The sequence below is a fragment of the Sciurus vulgaris genome, assembly GCF_902686455.1.
Source record: "Sciurus vulgaris genome assembly, chromosome: 2".
NCBI classification, from domain to species: Eukaryota; Metazoa; Chordata; class Mammalia; order Rodentia; family Sciuridae; genus Sciurus; species Sciurus vulgaris.
In genome coordinates this window covers 172,735,875-172,753,562 of record NC_136462.1, presented here as the reverse complement: position 1 = coordinate 172,753,562, position 17,688 = coordinate 172,735,875, and the positions used below count along the sequence as shown (strand labels likewise).

Below are 17,688 nucleotides of genomic sequence, written 5' to 3'. Positions count from 1 at the left end.
GCCCCGCCCTTCTTGTTTCGGCCCTTCCTTGGACGGAAGTTGCGTCACGGACGCGCCAAAAAGAATATAGAGGGAGATTGGACAGTTCCTTGAGGTGATTTTGGGGCAACTGCTCCCCGACTCTTTCCCGAGGCCGCGGTGGAAAAACTGCTGCTGTGACTGAAGGGATCCGGCCCTGCGCAGGGACGTCTAAGGCTAAAGAAAATCTTAAGACCTGACAGGGATGGCCTGAGGAGCTGGGAGGCCCTTCTTAGCCCCGTGTGGGAGGGAGGGAGAATCAGGCCATTGGGATTAGCACATACCCCGGAGTCGTGAACTGGGAGAGCCTGGGAACCCCCGCCCTATGCAAGTAAGAACAGCCTGAGGAGACGTAAATGAAGTATTTAACGACTGACAGCAGCCAATGGGCAGTTCTTTCTTGTCCTGCCCTCTTGCGTTTGTGTTGGAATTATTACTATTCTCATCATATTTTCTCGTTTGAGAAGGGTATGGCACGGAGCGTTATCGAAGGAGCACTTCAGCTTGGGAGTCTCAGGACAGTTTTGACTGCTGTCCTGTCACCAAACAGCTTTGATCATCCATTTTCTTAATTTCTTTGAGCTTCAGTTTCTCAATGTGTAATGTCTGGTTAATGATTAAAGTCCTATCGTGCCCTGAAAACATGAACTTTGTGGCTATTAACTCATTTACTAACTAAACCTCTTTTCAATAGAGATTTACACAGGCTTCTTGTAATGAATTGTACTACAGTGTACAATATATATCTAGTGTATAGATATATTATTTTTTAAAGAACAGTTTTAGTTTTACAGAAAAATTGTGCAGAAAATGAGTATGACACTGCAGGATTGGAGCTATGTTGATGTATCCCTAGCATCTCATAGTTCAGAATTATTTTCAACTATTCCTGCTTTATAATAGGTTTTAAACACAGTAAGCAAGCATCTTAGAGTTAATTACTTTTTACCTTCATTTCTGTCATGGGGGCTCCTTGAAAACTGTTGCAGTGCAGTACCTTTTCTAATTTTTATTCCATGAGCACTTAATGCACTTAATAAAACATCTACTGTACACCTTAAAAAGTTGTGGAAATTAGAAGAATAATTGCAAAATGTTCGGGATTTCTCCCACAGTGTACAACTTTGTAAACCTGTGTGCTGCTGAAAAACAATACATTTTCTGTTTTGTACTACATTAATACGTTTTTAGGAGCACTATTTTCTCTACTTGTTTTGGTGAAGTCTTTTCTAATACCTATCTATTAGAAGACATGAGTGGTGAGTGCAGAGGAAGAGGATTTGGACAGGGAAGATTTCAAAGCTGGAGAAGAGGAAGAGGTGGTGGGAACTTTTCAGGAAAATGGAGGGGAAGAGAACACAGACCTAACCTGAGTAAAGCCATGGGAAAAAATAGTTCTGGTATGTATGACCATATGAGACAATGATGGTTCAGTTTTTTCCTTCATGAAGCAAACAGTTCATCCCTATCAGACAAGGTAATTTAGCTCAAACTTCAATTGAACTTTTATTTGATGTTACTCTTTAGCAAGTATTTGAAAGTTAATGTGCAAAATTCGTACAGAAACCTTTAATTTAGTTACTCTATTAATGCCATTTCATTGTTGAAAGGAGAAACAAAGTGGAAAAAAAAGGTTTGTTTTGTTTTTATTAACTTAGCATCTGGTTTTTGTTTTGTTTTCCAGAACAAACCCCACAACCTTTGCTACTACAGTCAACATTGGATCAATTCATACCATATAAAGGCTGGAAACTTTATTTCTCTGAAGGTAGAATTAAAAGTGCAAAAAGTACCATAAGTTTTATTTCCAAAGACATAGATATAACAGGATATAAGTTACATATCTAAAGACATAACTTGTCTTTGGATGTTACATTTTATATTACTGTGATTTATTTGACATACTGCTACATACTTTCTAATCTTTGTTTTTCCAATTAAATCATGTTTATATTAAAGCATTATTTTTAGGTTTTATATCAGTTGGTAAAATAAAACACACTAGGTGTTTGAAAAGAGGGGTTTGATATAAAAATTGGGTATTCAGATGAAAAACTGAAAAAGTAGAAAGGGAACATCAAAATAAAACTCCAGATGGTAGTAATTTCAGGTAACAGTAGCCATTCTTTAACTTTAGCAAAAGTTAAGAAATACTGAGATTATCAGGACCTAGGAATTCAAAGGTGGGGGCATAGTTGTTTTGACCTCTAAAGTCTGCCCTATAAAACTGTACTTAGGCTCATGATGGATACACTGTAGCACCGTGTGCAACCACTGATGTAGAGGAAACTGTTCATCACTAGTAACTGATGGGGCATGACTTAGTTGTTACTTGGACCTGGAGGCTAAAACTGTAGTTATCCTCTGTAGCTGCCCAGATAACTAAAAAGAATTGGAGATGAGAATATATTTCTTTCCTACTTCCTACTATCTTCCGGTCTTTAAAGTGCCTCTAATTGGCAGAGTCTAAAAGGAATCTGGGAAATATAGGGTGCAGAGCTTGATCAGAGCATCATAGAACAGGAAATAGAATGATGAACTTGGAACGAGGAGCAATTAATCAACCCAGATTTCATGTGTGTGTGTGTGTTTCTTTCCCACTAGGCTACACTGCTTGAAGTCAAGGACCCTGCCCCATACAGGCACTTGCAGTTAGTTCATTTTATGAATAATACTTTACAAATGTTTTCTGTATTGACTCTTTTTTAAAATTTCTTCTATTAAATAGACACATGTGTTTCATAGATTGTCTTGTTGCTTGAGATACATTAGCCACCAACACTTCATTTATTCCCCTAGTAGTTAATCTCAGAACACTATAAATAATTTTTGTACTGATCCTAAAAATAAAGTGCAAGAGGTGCCTTACGCCTGACCAGATGTGCTTCCATATACTTCATTGTACTATTTCTCTGTGAGGGAAGTTGAAAAAAATATATATCTTTAGGATGATAAAAAATAAAGTGTAGGACTGGGGAGATAGCTCAGTTGGTAGAGTGCTTGCCTTGCACGCACAAGGCCCTGGGTTCAATCCCCAGCACCGCAAAAAAATAAATAAATAAAATAAATTAAAAAATAAAATAAAATAAAGTGTATAATTTTGAGCTCAGAGTCAAATGTTTTGTACTCTGTGTGTCTCCAGGTCTTAGGAAAGAACTTGACAAGTGGCAGTTTGTATTAGTAGAATTTACTTTGCAAAGACTATAATTACCTTTTTCTCTGTTTCTAGAATAAGAGCTTATGTATCTAATTTTTACTTTATTATAATTATAATGTTTGATTTTAGCTGTTGTGTAAGTTTTTGGAACTGATATGTCCAATTAGGTATCTAAGGCTTCATTAGAGATTTCCCAAATATTGGGACTTTTAGGGACAGAGATTTCCTGTCTCCATTTCAGATTATGCAGGCCTAAACATGTTTTATAATCTTAAGTTTATGTTCATACTAGTTCTTATTTAAATGTAATCAGAATATAGAGCAATTGGGGAAAAATCTCAAGTTTATAGTGCTTCTTTTATTTAATAAAAATGTATGCTTGTACATGTATGATTATTAGTGCTAATGCCTTATTTGTTGGATTAGTTTACAGTGATAGCTCTCCTTTTATTGAGAAGATTCAAGCATTTGAAAAATTTTTCGTAAGGCATATTGAATTATATGATAAGGTAAGATTTCCTTAAAATAATACTACCAGTCAATCTGTATGTGTCATCTGACTGAACAGTATTATTTGAGGTGCTAGTGATTGTGATCATAGGCACTGGAGTCGAATTGCCTTAATTCAAATCCCAGCTCTGTCACTTACCTATAGTATGAACTTTGGTAAATTACTTAACTTCTCTGTGCCTCAGTTTTTCTCTTCTGTCATTTGGAGATAATAGTATAAATACCTACCTCAAAGAATTGTTAAGAGATATAAGTTAATATATTTAAAATGTTAGGACTGTTGGTACAAAGCTTATGTAGTACTTAGCATTATCACCATATGAACACTATATGCTTTCTCAAAGTGTATAATTGAATGCTCAGTTATGATAATTGACTCCAAAAGATCAATTGTTACTTTCAAACTTTAATCTTTTCTAGGATGAAATAGAAAGAAAGGGAAGTATTTTGGTGGATTTTAAAGAATTGACAAAAGGTGATGAAATAACTAATTTGATACCAAATATAGCAGATGAACTAAGGGATGCACCTGAGAAAATCTTGGCTTGCATGGGTCTGGCAATACATCAGGTAAATATGTATCTTGTGTCAACTCACATCAGAATTTTAAAGGAAGATTTCAGTGTTAGGATCTTCTTTAAAACATGCTAAGATTACCTGCATGTGGTATTAATTCCATCTACTCAGGAAACTGAGGCAGGAGGATTTGCAAGTTTGAGTCCAGACTAGGCAACATAACAAGCACAAGACCCTGTCTTTAAAAAACAAACAAACAAACAAACAAACAAACTTAGGTTTTGCTAACAGATACTGGCTACTGGCTTGAACTGAAGGCTCACAATCTTATAGTAACAAAAATACCATTCATTCTATATATAAAAGCTTATCTAAATATAACCTTTCTTTCTTTTTTTTTTTTTTACCTTGCCCCAACAATTCCATAGTTCTAATTAAAAGCTAAATTTTTTCCATTTTATTTTATTTTATTTTCATTTTTCTGTTTCCTTCTAGCATTTATTTTTTTTATTAAAATATTTTTTATTTTTATAGACACATTTTGATTCATTGTACACAAATGAGGTACAACTTTTCATTTCTATGGATGTACACAATGTATATTCACACCATTCATGTAATCATACATATATGTATATAGGGTAATACTGTCTGTTTCATTCTACTGTTTTTTTCATTCCCACCCCCTCCCACCCCTTTTTCCTCTACACCATCCAAAGTTCCTTTATTCTTCTCTTCCCCCTGCCACCCCCCATCGTTGTATATTGTCATGCACTTATTAGAGAAAACATTCAGCCTTTGGTTTTTTGGGCTTGGCCTGTTTCACTTAGCATGATATTTTCCAACTTCATCCATTTACCAGCAAATGCCATAATTTTATTCTTCTTTATGGCTGAGTGTAATTCCATTGTGTATATATACCACGGTTTCTTTATTCATTCATCAATTGAAGGGCATCTAGGTTGGTTCCACAATCTAGTTATTGTGAATTGAGCTGCTATGAACATTGTTGTGGCTGCATCACTGTAGTATGCTGATTTTAAGTCCTTTGGGTATAAACTGAGGAGTGGGATAGCTGGTCAAATGGTGGTTCCATTCCAAGCTTTCTGAGGAATCTCCATACTGCTTTCCAGAGTGGCTGCACCAATTTGCAACTCCACCAGCAATGTATGAGTGTGCTTTTTTCCCCACATCCACGCCAACACTTATTATTGCTTGTGTTCTTGATAATAGCCATTCTAATTGGAGTTAGATGAAATCTTAGGGTGGTTTTATTTGCATTTCTCTAATTACTAGGGATGATGAACACTTTTTCATATATTTGTTGATCACCTGTATATCTTCTTCTATGAAGTGTCTGCCCATTTCCTTAGTCCATTTATTGATTGGGTTCTTTGTATTTTGGGTATAAAGTTTTTTAAGTTCTTTATAAACTTTGGAGGTGAGTGCTCTGTCTGAAGTGTGTGGAAAAGATTTTCTCCCACTCTGTAGGCTCTCTTCTCACATTATTGATTGTTTCCTGTGCTGAGAAAAAACTTTTTAGTTTGAATCTATCATAACCTTTCTTTTTTAAAATTTGTTCTAATTAGTTATACATGACAGAATGCATTTTGACACATCATATATAAATGGGGTATAACTTCTCATTTGTCTGGTTGTACATGATAGAGTTACACAGGTCTTGCAATCATATGTGCACGTAGGGTAATAATGTCCAATTCATTCTATCATTCCTACCCCCATGCTCCCTCCCCTTGCTTTACTCCCCTCTGTCTAGTCAAAAATACCTCTATCCCCCCCATTGTGAATTAGCATCTGCATATCAGAGAAAATTTTTGGCCTTTTGTTCTTTGGGATTGGCTTATTTCACTTAGAATAATATTCTCCAGTTCTATCCATTTACTGGCAGATGCATTAGTTCATTCTTTAAGGCTGGATGTGTGTATACCACATTTTCTTTATCTGTTCATCTACTAAAGGGCACCTAGATTGGTTCCATAGTTTGGCAATTTTGAATTTTGAGCTGCTATAAACATTGATATGGCTGTGTCACTGTAATATGCTGATTTTAAGTCCTTTTGGTATAAATCTAGGAGTGGGATGATTGGGTCAAATGGTGGTTCTATTCCAAATTTTCTGAGAAATCTCCATACTGTTTTCCAGAGTGATCACACCAATTTGCAGTTCCACCAGCAATATAATATTTCTAATTTATTTGAATTAGCTTAATATCATTAAAGGTGAGGCAGAAATTAAACTTCATTTTGGGGGAATTATTCAGTCTCACAGGGAAGATAAGGCATCGTGATGTTGCCAGTTCTGAACTTGGAGCAAGAAGATTTGCAGGTTCTATGGCATGAAGCAGATCACTTCATTTCCTGTATCTAAAAGAGAAATAATAGTGTGTTTTGTCCCTGCCTGAGTTTTTCCTCAAGGTCAGATGATACACCTATATGAAAGCCTTTTTTAGGCCAGTAAACAGATAAATGCATCAAGGTAAAGAGTTGCAAATCTCAGGACAGGCACAGATTATATTGCCAGTTGCATTCTCTCCTATAGGGGGAGAATGGGGAAAGCTCAGAGGAAGACTCAGGGATTATGATAGGTCTTAAGAGGGTAACTAGAATTTGGACATAGAACAGGTTCGAGGAATAGTTCATCACAAAGGTCTACACAGCTAGAAACCCTAAACTGTAAACTTTGCTTGTTGTCTTCAGATTCATTCAGCTCCTTATTAACCATATCCGTTCATTTCTCTAAAATGTCTTTTAAACTGGGTGTGGTGACATGCAGTGATGGTCCCAGTCACATGGGAGATTGAGGCAGGAAGATTGCTTGAGCCCAGAGTTTGAGGCCAGCCTGGGCAACATAGCAAGTTCAAACAAAAAAAATGTTTAAGTGTACCTCCTTTCTGTCCTTACTGCCTCTGTCTTAGGCTAGGCCTTTATTGTTGTTCTCAAACAATCACTTTTGTAAAATATGATTTGTTCTTGAAAACTGGTCACCCTTTTCTTCTAAATGAATTTAAAATCCTTTATATGACATTGAAACCCCCGTCCCCAAGATCTGGCTAAACTTCATCTCTCCACTCCTCTCTTACATTCACTACCATCCAACTAAATTGAGCTCCTTCTAGTATTCTCTAAATACTCTTGTACATGTTGTCCATTGAACAAAGGATTCCCTTCACCTCACATATCCAAATTCTTGTGGGCCTAACTCTTTTCTCTTTGTAAAAGCATTTTTAGAAATCATTTTCAAAACTCACATGCATTTTATCTATAAATCATTATGGTCCTTATAACAATTATAGCTATCTACAGGCTTCTAATTTTGCCTCTTAGATTGTTAGCACACAAGTAGGTATTATGTATTTATTTAGTATCAAATGCCAGTGGAGCTGGTACTGGGTATTTTAAAAATCATTACTTTTTCTCTCTTGATTATGAATATGGAGAAGTAGAAAAAAAAAAGTTTTTATAGAATCCAAGTGTAATGGTTTTTGGGACTACTCTAAGGACTAAATGTTAAGTTTATTTGGAACAGTAGATAGCAGAGAGGGATGCTGAACATTTCGAGTTCAGGAACAGCAAAATACCAGGTAAAATAATCCACTGTAAAATAAGTAGTCATAATTAAATATCACACTTCCTTATTTTTCCAAGGAGTCTTGTTTGTATTCTGTCTTTTTCTGAACTGTTTATCTCTTGTTTGTATTCTGTCTTTTTCTGAACTGTTTATATTGGTGAACTTTAGATTCTCTATATAAGTTCTGCTTCAGGAGGATACTTTATTTTTCAACTTTTGAGTAAATGTCTGTCCTGTTTAGGTATTAACTAAGGACCTTGAAAGGCATGCAGCTGAATTACAAGCCCAAGAAGGATTGTCTAGTGATGGGGAAACAATGGTAGATGTGCCACATATTTATGCAAGGTGAGCAACTTACTGGTTTTATTTAAAATATGACCTGAAAGACTGTTTATGAGAACCTTATTTTATAGAAACAAGGAAATAGTAAAAATGATGTGAGTTCCTTGCTAATTTCATAGATCATCACATCACACTGAACCCACTGAAAATTATTCAAAGCTATCATGACAGAATTTAATGTTTTCTTCTCAAATATGTTGACTTTCCAACCTGAAAATGTCTGTAAATATTGGTTTTAGATATGTACTTATCAAGACTCTGATGTGCAAATTAAAGTCCACATAATATGCTAAGTGATATATATGTATATATCATATATATACATATATATAAATTATTAAGTTTCTACTTGACACAGGGAATAAATTAAATTATTTTATTTTTCTTGAATTTATCTTTTTTTTTTTTTTTTGTGGTGCTGGGGATTGAACCCAGGGCCTTGTGCCTGATAGGCAAGCACTCTACCAACTGAGCTATATCTCCAGCCCTCTTGAATTCATCTTTATTGTATTATAACATTTTTAATTCATTGAGAATTAGGAATAAATAAGGAAATCATCAGGGTTTTATTTTTCTTTTCCAAAATTAATTGAAGGTATTTCCTAGCAATATTTAAAAATAAGTTAAAAACCTAGAGGTTGTTGAATATATAACTTTTCCTATTGACATTATATTTTCGTTTTTGTCTTTAAAATTTATTTCTTCCTTTTTCCCTAGACAGCAGCCTATTGGGATAAGAAAAGGGAAGACTTAATTAACATTTTTATTTTTAAGAATAATTTAATTATTGGGAGATTCTGATATATACAGTGGTGATATGTTTTGGGAATTCCATAATTGTTCCTAAAAAGAACTTGTGACAATATAGACATCAACTTTCTATCCATTTTTAATATGTTCCTGTTTTATTTTTAGGATATACAACTATGAGCCCTTGACACATCTCAAGAATGTCCGAGCAAATTACTACGGAAAATACATTGCTTTAAGAGGGACAGTGGTTCGTGTCAGTAATATAAAGCCTCTTTGCACCAAGATGGCTTTTCTTTGTGCTGCATGTGGAGAGGTTCAGAGTTTTCCTCTTCCAGATGGAAAATACAATCTTCCCACAAAGGTGATATATTTTTTTAACTGCTTCTTTGTTTATCTTGGTAATGAAGGCAAATCAATTTACAGATATCATTTCCCAGTGTTTGTGAACACAGAGCTTTTTATTTTTCAATTATTAAATACTTCAGGATACAAGAAATACAGAAATAAACATTCTTCTACCCACCACCCATTTTTCAGCTCCAGATTTGTTTTTTTGTTTTGTTTTGTTTTGTTTGCGGTGCTGGGGATTTGAACCCAGGGCTTAGTGCTTGCGAGGCAAGCACTGTACCAACTGAGCTATATCCCCAGCCCTTCCAGATATGTTTTTAAAGATATGGAATATTATCTTCTCTTCTTAACTCTTTGCCTATACCATTCCTAGAGATAATCATTATCCTGAAGTTACTGTGCAGCCTTTCCATTCATATTTCTATATTTTGGCTTAATAGGTACCATACATCAAGTTGTTTTCTTTCCTTTATTCTCTTTTTTGGAAGTCATGTGTTTTGTTCTTTTTCTCTTTATTTACTTTTTCTTTTCTTGTTTTTTGTTTGTTTTTGGTACTAAGGATTGAGCCCAGAGGTGTTCCACCACTGAGCTACAACCTCAGCCCTTTTAATTTTTTTTAATTTTGAGACAGGGTCTTGCCAAGTTGCTTAAGGTCTTGCTAAATTGCTGAGGCTGACCTCCCACTTGACTCTTTCTGCCTCAGCCTCCACAGGCACTGGATTATAGGTGTGCACCACCATACCTGACTTTTTATTGACTTTTTTTTTTTAACCTCTAGGTTTTAAAACTATTAAAAAGTAGAGAGAATAATATAATTAACATCTATGTATCACACATATGGGTTGACAAATGTTAAGTTTTTTCTATTTTAACTTTTTTTTAACAAAAATATAAAGTAATAAAGTATTACACTTAAAGTTAAGTCTCTTTGTTCCCTTCTCTTTCGTTTGTTCTCTAACGAGAGGCAGTCATTATTCTGAAATTAGCACGTATTCTTCAAGTTTATGTCTTTATTCTTCATCTTCTGTGTAAGGTTAGTTTTATGTTGTGCTTACATAAATTATATACTGAATGTAACATTTCACAACTTATTCTTCCCTTGATTGGAGTTCTGCCTATTTTAATACATATCTAATTCTTTCATTTTTACAATTGTAGAGTATTCCATTCAAGGAATGGCCACTATTTATCCATTTTCCTGGTAGTTATCCATTCTCCTGGTGGTGAACATATGTGTTGTTTCTGTTTCTTAACAATTACAAATGATGCATCAGAGGGCTTTCCTCTCCTTAGCTAAAGACTTTCAAAGTTACAGGCATAAGAAGCTCTTACTCATTCAAACGTTATAAACTTATTTCCTACATTTTCTTCTAATATTTTCAAGTTTTGTCTTCTGTAGTTAGATCTTTCATTCATCTGGCATCTAACTTCTTGAATGGCATGAAGTTAGGAATCTTCTTTTTAGATGAAAAGCCATTTGTTGTACTGTCATCATTTATTAATTAAGCCTTCTGTTGCCTCTGATGTGTTATGCCTCCTCTGCGGTACACTGTGTTCCTGTAGACATGGTGAATCTGTTTCATGTCATTGGTCCTGTATCAGCTCTGTACCATGTTTTTTATGTTGATCTGAATAAAACTTATAAGGCAGGATGATTTGCCCTGTCTTATTCTTTTCTAGAATTGCCTTTACCATTTTTGCACTTTAATACATTTAACATTTAAAACATTTTTACTCTTGTAAAGGTTAGAATCTTTAGTGAAATAAATGATTCTTTAAAGAATTTGTCAATGGAAATACTAGGGCTTTTTTCCTCTTACAGGAAGAACAGGGTATAGTAGATTCAGCAAAAATTGTTTCTGAATAATCGTTGTTTTGATAAATGAGTGCCATCTAATATATGTCTCAGGTCAGGTTCAAGACACATCCTTTAACTCAGAGGCCAGAATTTAATTTCTTCCTTAAATGGGATACTTTCTGTGAGCAGTATTTGTTTAGTTTTTTTTTCTACACACTCTAGTAAAGTGGGGAGTAACACTGCCTCAGAAGATGAGTGCTCTTACAAAGAGGTCTTGCATGTGTGTGAATTGAAGTCTTCAGAAAGATGGCTATTCCAGGTGATCTCTGTTCTAGTCATTCTTGCTGCATAACAAATCACCATAAAACTTAGGGGCTTAAGATAATAATCATTTTATTTCTGTGGATCAGGAATTTGGAAGAACTATTCACCTGTGTAGTCGAGATAGATTGTGACTGGAGTTGGGAATAGTAAGGTGGTTGGGTTGGCCAAGCCACATGTGCATAGGCTGGTTTTGTTTTTGCACACAGTTTGGCAGATCCGAGTACTTGGTCTGCTCATGTGGATGCTGAGAGCTGTAAGGTAAGGAAGTTCAGTTGATAAGCAGAAATGGCTTTGCCTTTTATAAGTTAGCCTTCCAAGTCATGCAGCATCACTTCTGTCAACTTTCTGTTGATTACAGAGTGAGTTACCAGCTTGCCTAGATTCCAGGAGAAGGAATTACGATTCCCATCTGTTTTTTGTGGTCCCCCCACCGGTACTGGGAATTGAACCCAGGGCTTTGTGCATACTAGGCAAATGGTCTATCACTAAGCTACATCCCCCACACCTTTTTTTGTTTTATTTTGAAATAGGATCTCACTAAGTTGCCCAGGCTGGCCTTGAACTTGCAATCCTCTGCCTCAGCCTCCCAAGTAGCTATAGATTCTCTCTTGATAGGAGAATGGTAAGGTTCTGGGAAGATTTGAAGGAAAACATTATTGTAATCATATTTATAAATCTGTCACAGTGTCTGAGTTTATAAATGTATCTTGAGGTCAAAATGCCAAGCAAGTGACTTATGGAAACTTGAACAGAACTTGCTTTTATTGGTGGGCTGGGGATATAGCTCAGTTGGTAGAGTGCTTACCTCACAAGCATAAGGCCCTGGGTTCAAATCCCCAGCACTGCAAAAAAAAAAAAAAAAAAAAAAAAAAAAAAAGAACTTGCTTGTATTTTGAGGACTATCTGTGTGATACAGTTAAAAAATATTGTATAAACAGCTCAAAAGGAAGCTAGATGAGAGCTAGGGATTAAAGACTAGGAAAGGTTTTCAAAAAGGAGAAGATTGGGGCTGGATATATGGACTGAAGGAGGAAGAGTGTTCAAGAAGCCCATGGAGTTGGGAGACCACATGGGCACATAGGTAAGAATGAGTGCTTGGTCTAAAAGGTAGAGCAAGGAGCCTGCCTGCCCACAGCAAAAAGAATAAGAGCAGGAAGAGAGAGAGAGAGACCAGCTGGACAAAAAAATGCCTTGAAAGCTTATGATATCAAACTGTTGCTGGAAGAAATGGAAAGTCATTACAGCTCTTAGTGGGTTTATTTTAAAAAGTATAACTTGAATTTTCCTGAGATGTGGTTGTAGTTTATCAGAGTCTTAATATGAATTACTTGTTACAGTGTCCTGTGCCTGCATGTCGAGGGAAGTCTTTTGCTGCTCTCCGTAGTTCTCCTCTCACAGTAACAATGGACTGGCAGTCAATCAAGTAAGCAATCAAGACCTAAAAAAAAGACAGGTTTTAGGAACTCTCATACTGTTGAGTAAATCTATAATTTTACTGTAGTTTACTGTAGTTTTTAATCTATAAAAATCATAAAGTATATAATAAGTCTCTTCAGTGAAGAGTTGAAGTGTTGAAATTGTAACTGTCTTTATTTGAAATTTATTCTCTTTTGGATTCCAGAAAGGATGTAAACCTTATGTTCTATTGCTACTGAGAAATAGTTCATTTTATATTTCAATTAGGTGATCATTGAACTGAATGAAGGCCATAAACAAAGCTGTATGCTTCACCGTATAATGAGTTGTGATAGAAATACTATTGAAGTTTTCAGAAAATCTCTTAGAAGGGGTCCTGTTTCATTTCATGTACTTACTGCCCACTAAGCATTTTATACTATGTTCCCATAGGCTCCCGCCACTACCCACACAAGTCTGGTAGTTTTTTCTGTCTTTATTTTTCATCCAATAATTGTCCCATTTTTTTTCTAGCTATAGGCCCATAACTCATACCTAAATATAAAATAATGAGGGTAATTGTGAAGTGTAGAATGTTTTTCAGGAAACCTGGCTGAAATAGGAGATGGCTCTAAAACAGAACCTAGGGCAAAGATGAGGTAGCATGCTACTAAACGCTGTCCTAGCTTCTCCCCATTCTTCCCTGTAAAAACCAAGACCCAAATATGTAACATATATCCATGTACTAGTCAGAGATCATTACAAACACCTCATTTTATAGCAGAGAAAGTGTTTAAGACTCTTGCTTAGGATTATGTCCTTGAAATCAGGTCTCTTTGACTTTTACTACCAAAGGAGGCAGAGGCATTTTATTTTCTTTCTTGTGTTTGCTTATGTTTTGATTTTTCTATAGGAGGCACATTTAAGTATATGTTATTTTAATAAGAAATATCTGTAAACATTTATTTATGGCAAAGTGATCTGAACGTTAGTCATTCTGAGACTTTTACTCTGCTAGTTTTTTTTCCCACATTTTTTATTGGTGCTTTACAGTTGTACATAATGATGGGACTTGTTACATATTCATACATGCACACAATACAACAATGTAATTTGTCCAGTACCACTCTCCAGCACTTCCTTTGCTAATTTTTGAATGTACATTGAGGGTGAAGGTGGCTAACCATGGAGCAGGGTTTGAAGTTAAGAATGTTAGATGGATGTTGGTGCCTGGCCATTCTCTGAAGGGAATTACAAGAATGTATTCCAGAGTAAATATTTTAATGTTGTGATTATACTTATATCAGTTATTTAAATAAAAATGTTTTGAAGTAATACATGTAAATTTTTTTTAAAAATTCAATTACTATAATGGGTAGTTCTACACAACTTTGAATAATATTCTTGGTCTCTTATACTTGGCTTTATTGCATCTACTTTATGTGAGTAGATAACATTAGAGATGCTATACTAGCTTTCATGTCTTCTACTTCTAGAGATTCTCAATTCTGATGTTATGTTAAATTGTCAAAGTTTATTTTCTATTTTTTAATCATATTGTCTCCCAGGGAGAGATCACTTGGCAAAACTGGAAGCCAGAGCAAGGGTAGACCCCATCTCTAGGATCAGTTTCTGAACTCTTGTTACTTGGGAGATAATATCATATTCAAACCATGCACATTCTTTCTTAAATAAATTATTGAATGCAGGGAATCCACCTTTTATTATTTAAAAAAATGAAATTGAAAAAAATGCACCTCCTGAGTCCTACTTAAGTCCAAATCTCTTGTTCTTTAGACCTACAACCCTACTCCTTGCTGGGATTTTTATCACTGTGCATCTGAAATTAGGTTGCTCAACTTGGGCATTGTTTTCTGCTTTTAACAATTCTAAATATTGTTTTTCTAGAGGAATTATTAAGTAAAAAATTTTTTATTGTAAACAAATGGGGTACAACTTGTTTCTCTGGTTGTTAAGCAAATTTTTAGAAAGTGTGCATGGGAGGTAAGATGTTCTGGGTCCTTACATGTCTGGAAATGTCTCTGGATCCTAGTTTGGTTAAGAGTTTGCCTGACTGCCAAAGACTATTTTGTCATAATTTTCCTTGCTGTTGATGAGAGGTCTGATTCTTACTCCTTTGAGGGTACTGGACTTTCCTTCCTTTGTAATTTCTTCATTGTTCTGAAACAGTGAGGGTTATCTATTTGTGTCTTCATCCCCCTAAGCAGATAGGTCCTTTTGTCCTGCAGTCATCTTCAACCATATAATATCTTTTTTCTCTTTTTGGGTTTCCTGTGATATGCATCCTTTGGATTGTGCATTTGTCTTAACTTTTGCTTCACTCTTTCATTTTCTTTGTGCTCTTCTCTAAATTTCTTGACTTTTTCTTGTGTCTTATGTTTGACACATATATGTATTTTTTAATATATATATATTCTTAATTTTCCTGATTTCACACTTGTTTTTTCATAATTCCTTTTTTTATTGCACCTTATTTTTGTTTTGCAACAGCAACAAACTTAGCCATTTTTTCTTTTAATGTTCTTCTCCTTGAATTACTGCCATTTTATTCTCTAATATCAGATGAAAAAAGAGAAAGTATTTGGAATAGGATGTTTTCTTTGCTATTTTGTAGGTAGAAGTTTTTCCTTGTGAGGCCTCATTCCTGAATAAGAAAGTGGGAATTTTGACTTGTGAATGTGTTTTTGAATTGGTTTCAGCTTCTCAAATGCCAAATGAGAAGTCTTTATTCTGGAGTTCTGATAGTTTCACTGGACACTAGCTCCCTGTATAGAGGGAATAGATCCATTTCTGTAGAAAAATGCTCTAGTTGTTACCAGATTAAGTCCTCATTCTTTGCCTACCTGGCTGTCTACCAGTCTTCCAAAAAAATTCTAAAGAGCTATCATCTTTTAGTTGATAATCTTATTTTTTTCTTGTTCTCCATTCCTGCCATCTCCAACTTGGGACCTCTTCTAGAGCTCTGCTGAGAACATTGAGCGATACTTCTCTTTTATCATAATTTTTGGCTGCATGCATTTTGGATTTTATTTGTTTTATCCATCAGTACTTTCCCACCTGCTGTTTTCAGAAAATTTACTAACGTCCCATTTGCTGATGACACCTCTACATGCCCTCAAACAACTTTATGAGGTTTTTTTATAGCAGTTTTTTGTTTTATTTGTTCTAATTGATTAAAACTTTTGCTTTTTTAGTAACTTTTACTTCGGTTGATCCTCAGAGGGAGGCTAAGCAAATGTGAATATTCATTATGCCATCCTGAATTGGAAACTGCTAAAGTAATTTTAGATATGTCATTAATCTTCTTTAAACTAATCCGCCCTTTAGCTCAATAACATGTGAACCTGGAATAGTTAATAGGCTGAAGATCCCAATGTAAGTATGTATTCTAACTGAAAATTTTTCAACTTTTTAGAATCCAGGAGCTTATGTCTGATGCTCAGCGAGAAGCAGGTCGAATTCCACGAACAATAGAATGTGAACTTGTTCATGACCTTGTGGATAGCTGTGTACCAGGAGACACAGTGACTGTTACTGGAATTGTCAAAGTCTCGAATGCTGATGAAGGTATGGGGTAGCTCTTTCTTCATTTTAATATTCTGTCAAAAATGTCAGTATTCATCTTTTCTCCTTATAAGATACTTCTGAATCTCAAACAATTTAGGAAATTCCTTGTTGCTTACATGGATGAAACTTTTCCTTTAAAATAAATGTTTGTTTATAACTCTCTGTGACTTTCTTTAACATTTTAGTTGAGTCATTGTAGGGCAAATGAATGCCAATTATTGTATTTAATACTTTGAATTTACAGGTTCTCGAAACAAGAATGACAAGTGCATGTTCCTTTTGTACATTGAAGCAAATTCTGTTAGCAATAGCAAAGGACAGAAAACAAAGACTGAGGATGGTTGTAAGCATGGGACACTGATGGAGTTCTCACTTAAAGACCTTTATGCCATCCAAGAGATTCAAGCTGAAGAAAACCTGTTTAAACTTATTGTCAAGTATGTATGAGGTTATCTTAAGTTTTTTTTACACATATACAAACACAACTTGGCTACAAATCACAAACACTAGTCAAAATGGTCAGCAAACTAGTATCCATGGACAAAATTCCAGCTCATCACTCATTTGGGCATAGCCCATGAACTAAGAATGGTTTTTATATTTCTTAATTGTTGAAAGAAAAAGGAATATTTCATGACACATGAAATTATGTGACATTCAGATTTCAGTGTCCGTAAGTCAAGTTTTATTAGAACACAGCCACACTCAGTCATTTACATAGTGTCTTTGGCTGCTTTTGTGCTACAGTGGCAGAGTTGAGTAATTGTGACAGCTCATTATGTTTATAAGAAAACATATATTTAGTTCATGATGTTGATACTATCTTTTTACAGAAAAAAATTTCTGATCTGTAGTTTAATAAGGAATATTTACTATCTTAAGAAGTTTGTTAATCTACTACAGAAGGTTATTCTGAAGATTTAAGTCAGATTTTGTAACATGCTTATCATAATTAACAGAGCATGCTATTATTTTTGGTAATCCCATGTACACATCAATGGGCATCAAACCCAGGGTCTCTTGCATACTAGGCAAGGGCCCTACCACTAAGGAACAATCTCAACCCTATTTTTGATACTTCTATGACAATTTTTTTTGGATAATTTTGAGGAAATAGGGGCAAACAAGATAGACTGAATAATAGATGTACCTAAGACAGGTAAAGAACAGAGAAAATTTCAAAATGGATTTTATCAGAAAAATTATATTTGTCTTGTTTTCCTTTTCACCTAGGCTTTAGGCTTTAGGAGAATTTGATGCATTTTATATCTGTATTTAGGGGTTATTTATTCTTAAATCCTCAGATGCTTTCTTTGAAGTTACCATCCAGACCTACCCTGAGAGAGAGGAT

At 35.0% G+C, this 17,688-nt stretch overlaps 1 protein-coding gene across 3 annotated transcripts in view; it reads left to right on the top strand.

The window, feature by feature from the left end:
- The first annotated feature begins 23 nt into the window (after nucleotides 1–23).
- The window catches only part of MCM8 (minichromosome maintenance 8 homologous recombination repair factor), a 43,247-nt gene continuing 25,582 nt past the window's right edge, over nucleotides 24–17,688 (top strand). For 2 of the 3 annotated variants that reach the window (XM_079129082.1, XM_079129084.1), the window contains exons 1-10: nucleotides 94–349; nucleotides 1,266–1,418; nucleotides 1,703–1,786; nucleotides 3,602–3,684; nucleotides 4,106–4,255; nucleotides 8,031–8,134; nucleotides 9,047–9,245; nucleotides 12,692–12,777; nucleotides 16,186–16,337; nucleotides 16,582–16,774. In XM_079129082.1, the coding sequence (XP_078985208.1) occupies nucleotides 1,271–1,418; nucleotides 1,703–1,786; nucleotides 3,602–3,684; nucleotides 4,106–4,255; nucleotides 8,031–8,134; nucleotides 9,047–9,245; nucleotides 12,692–12,777; nucleotides 16,186–16,337; nucleotides 16,582–16,774 (1,199 nt within the window). In that variant the 5' untranslated portion in view covers nucleotides 94–349; nucleotides 1,266–1,270. Of the gene's footprint in view, nucleotides 350–1,265; nucleotides 1,419–1,702; nucleotides 1,787–3,601; nucleotides 3,685–4,105; nucleotides 4,256–8,030; nucleotides 8,135–9,046; nucleotides 9,246–12,691; nucleotides 12,778–16,185; nucleotides 16,338–16,581; nucleotides 16,775–17,688 lie in introns of all 3 variants that reach the window. The other variant, XM_079129083.1, reaches the window with a different exon arrangement.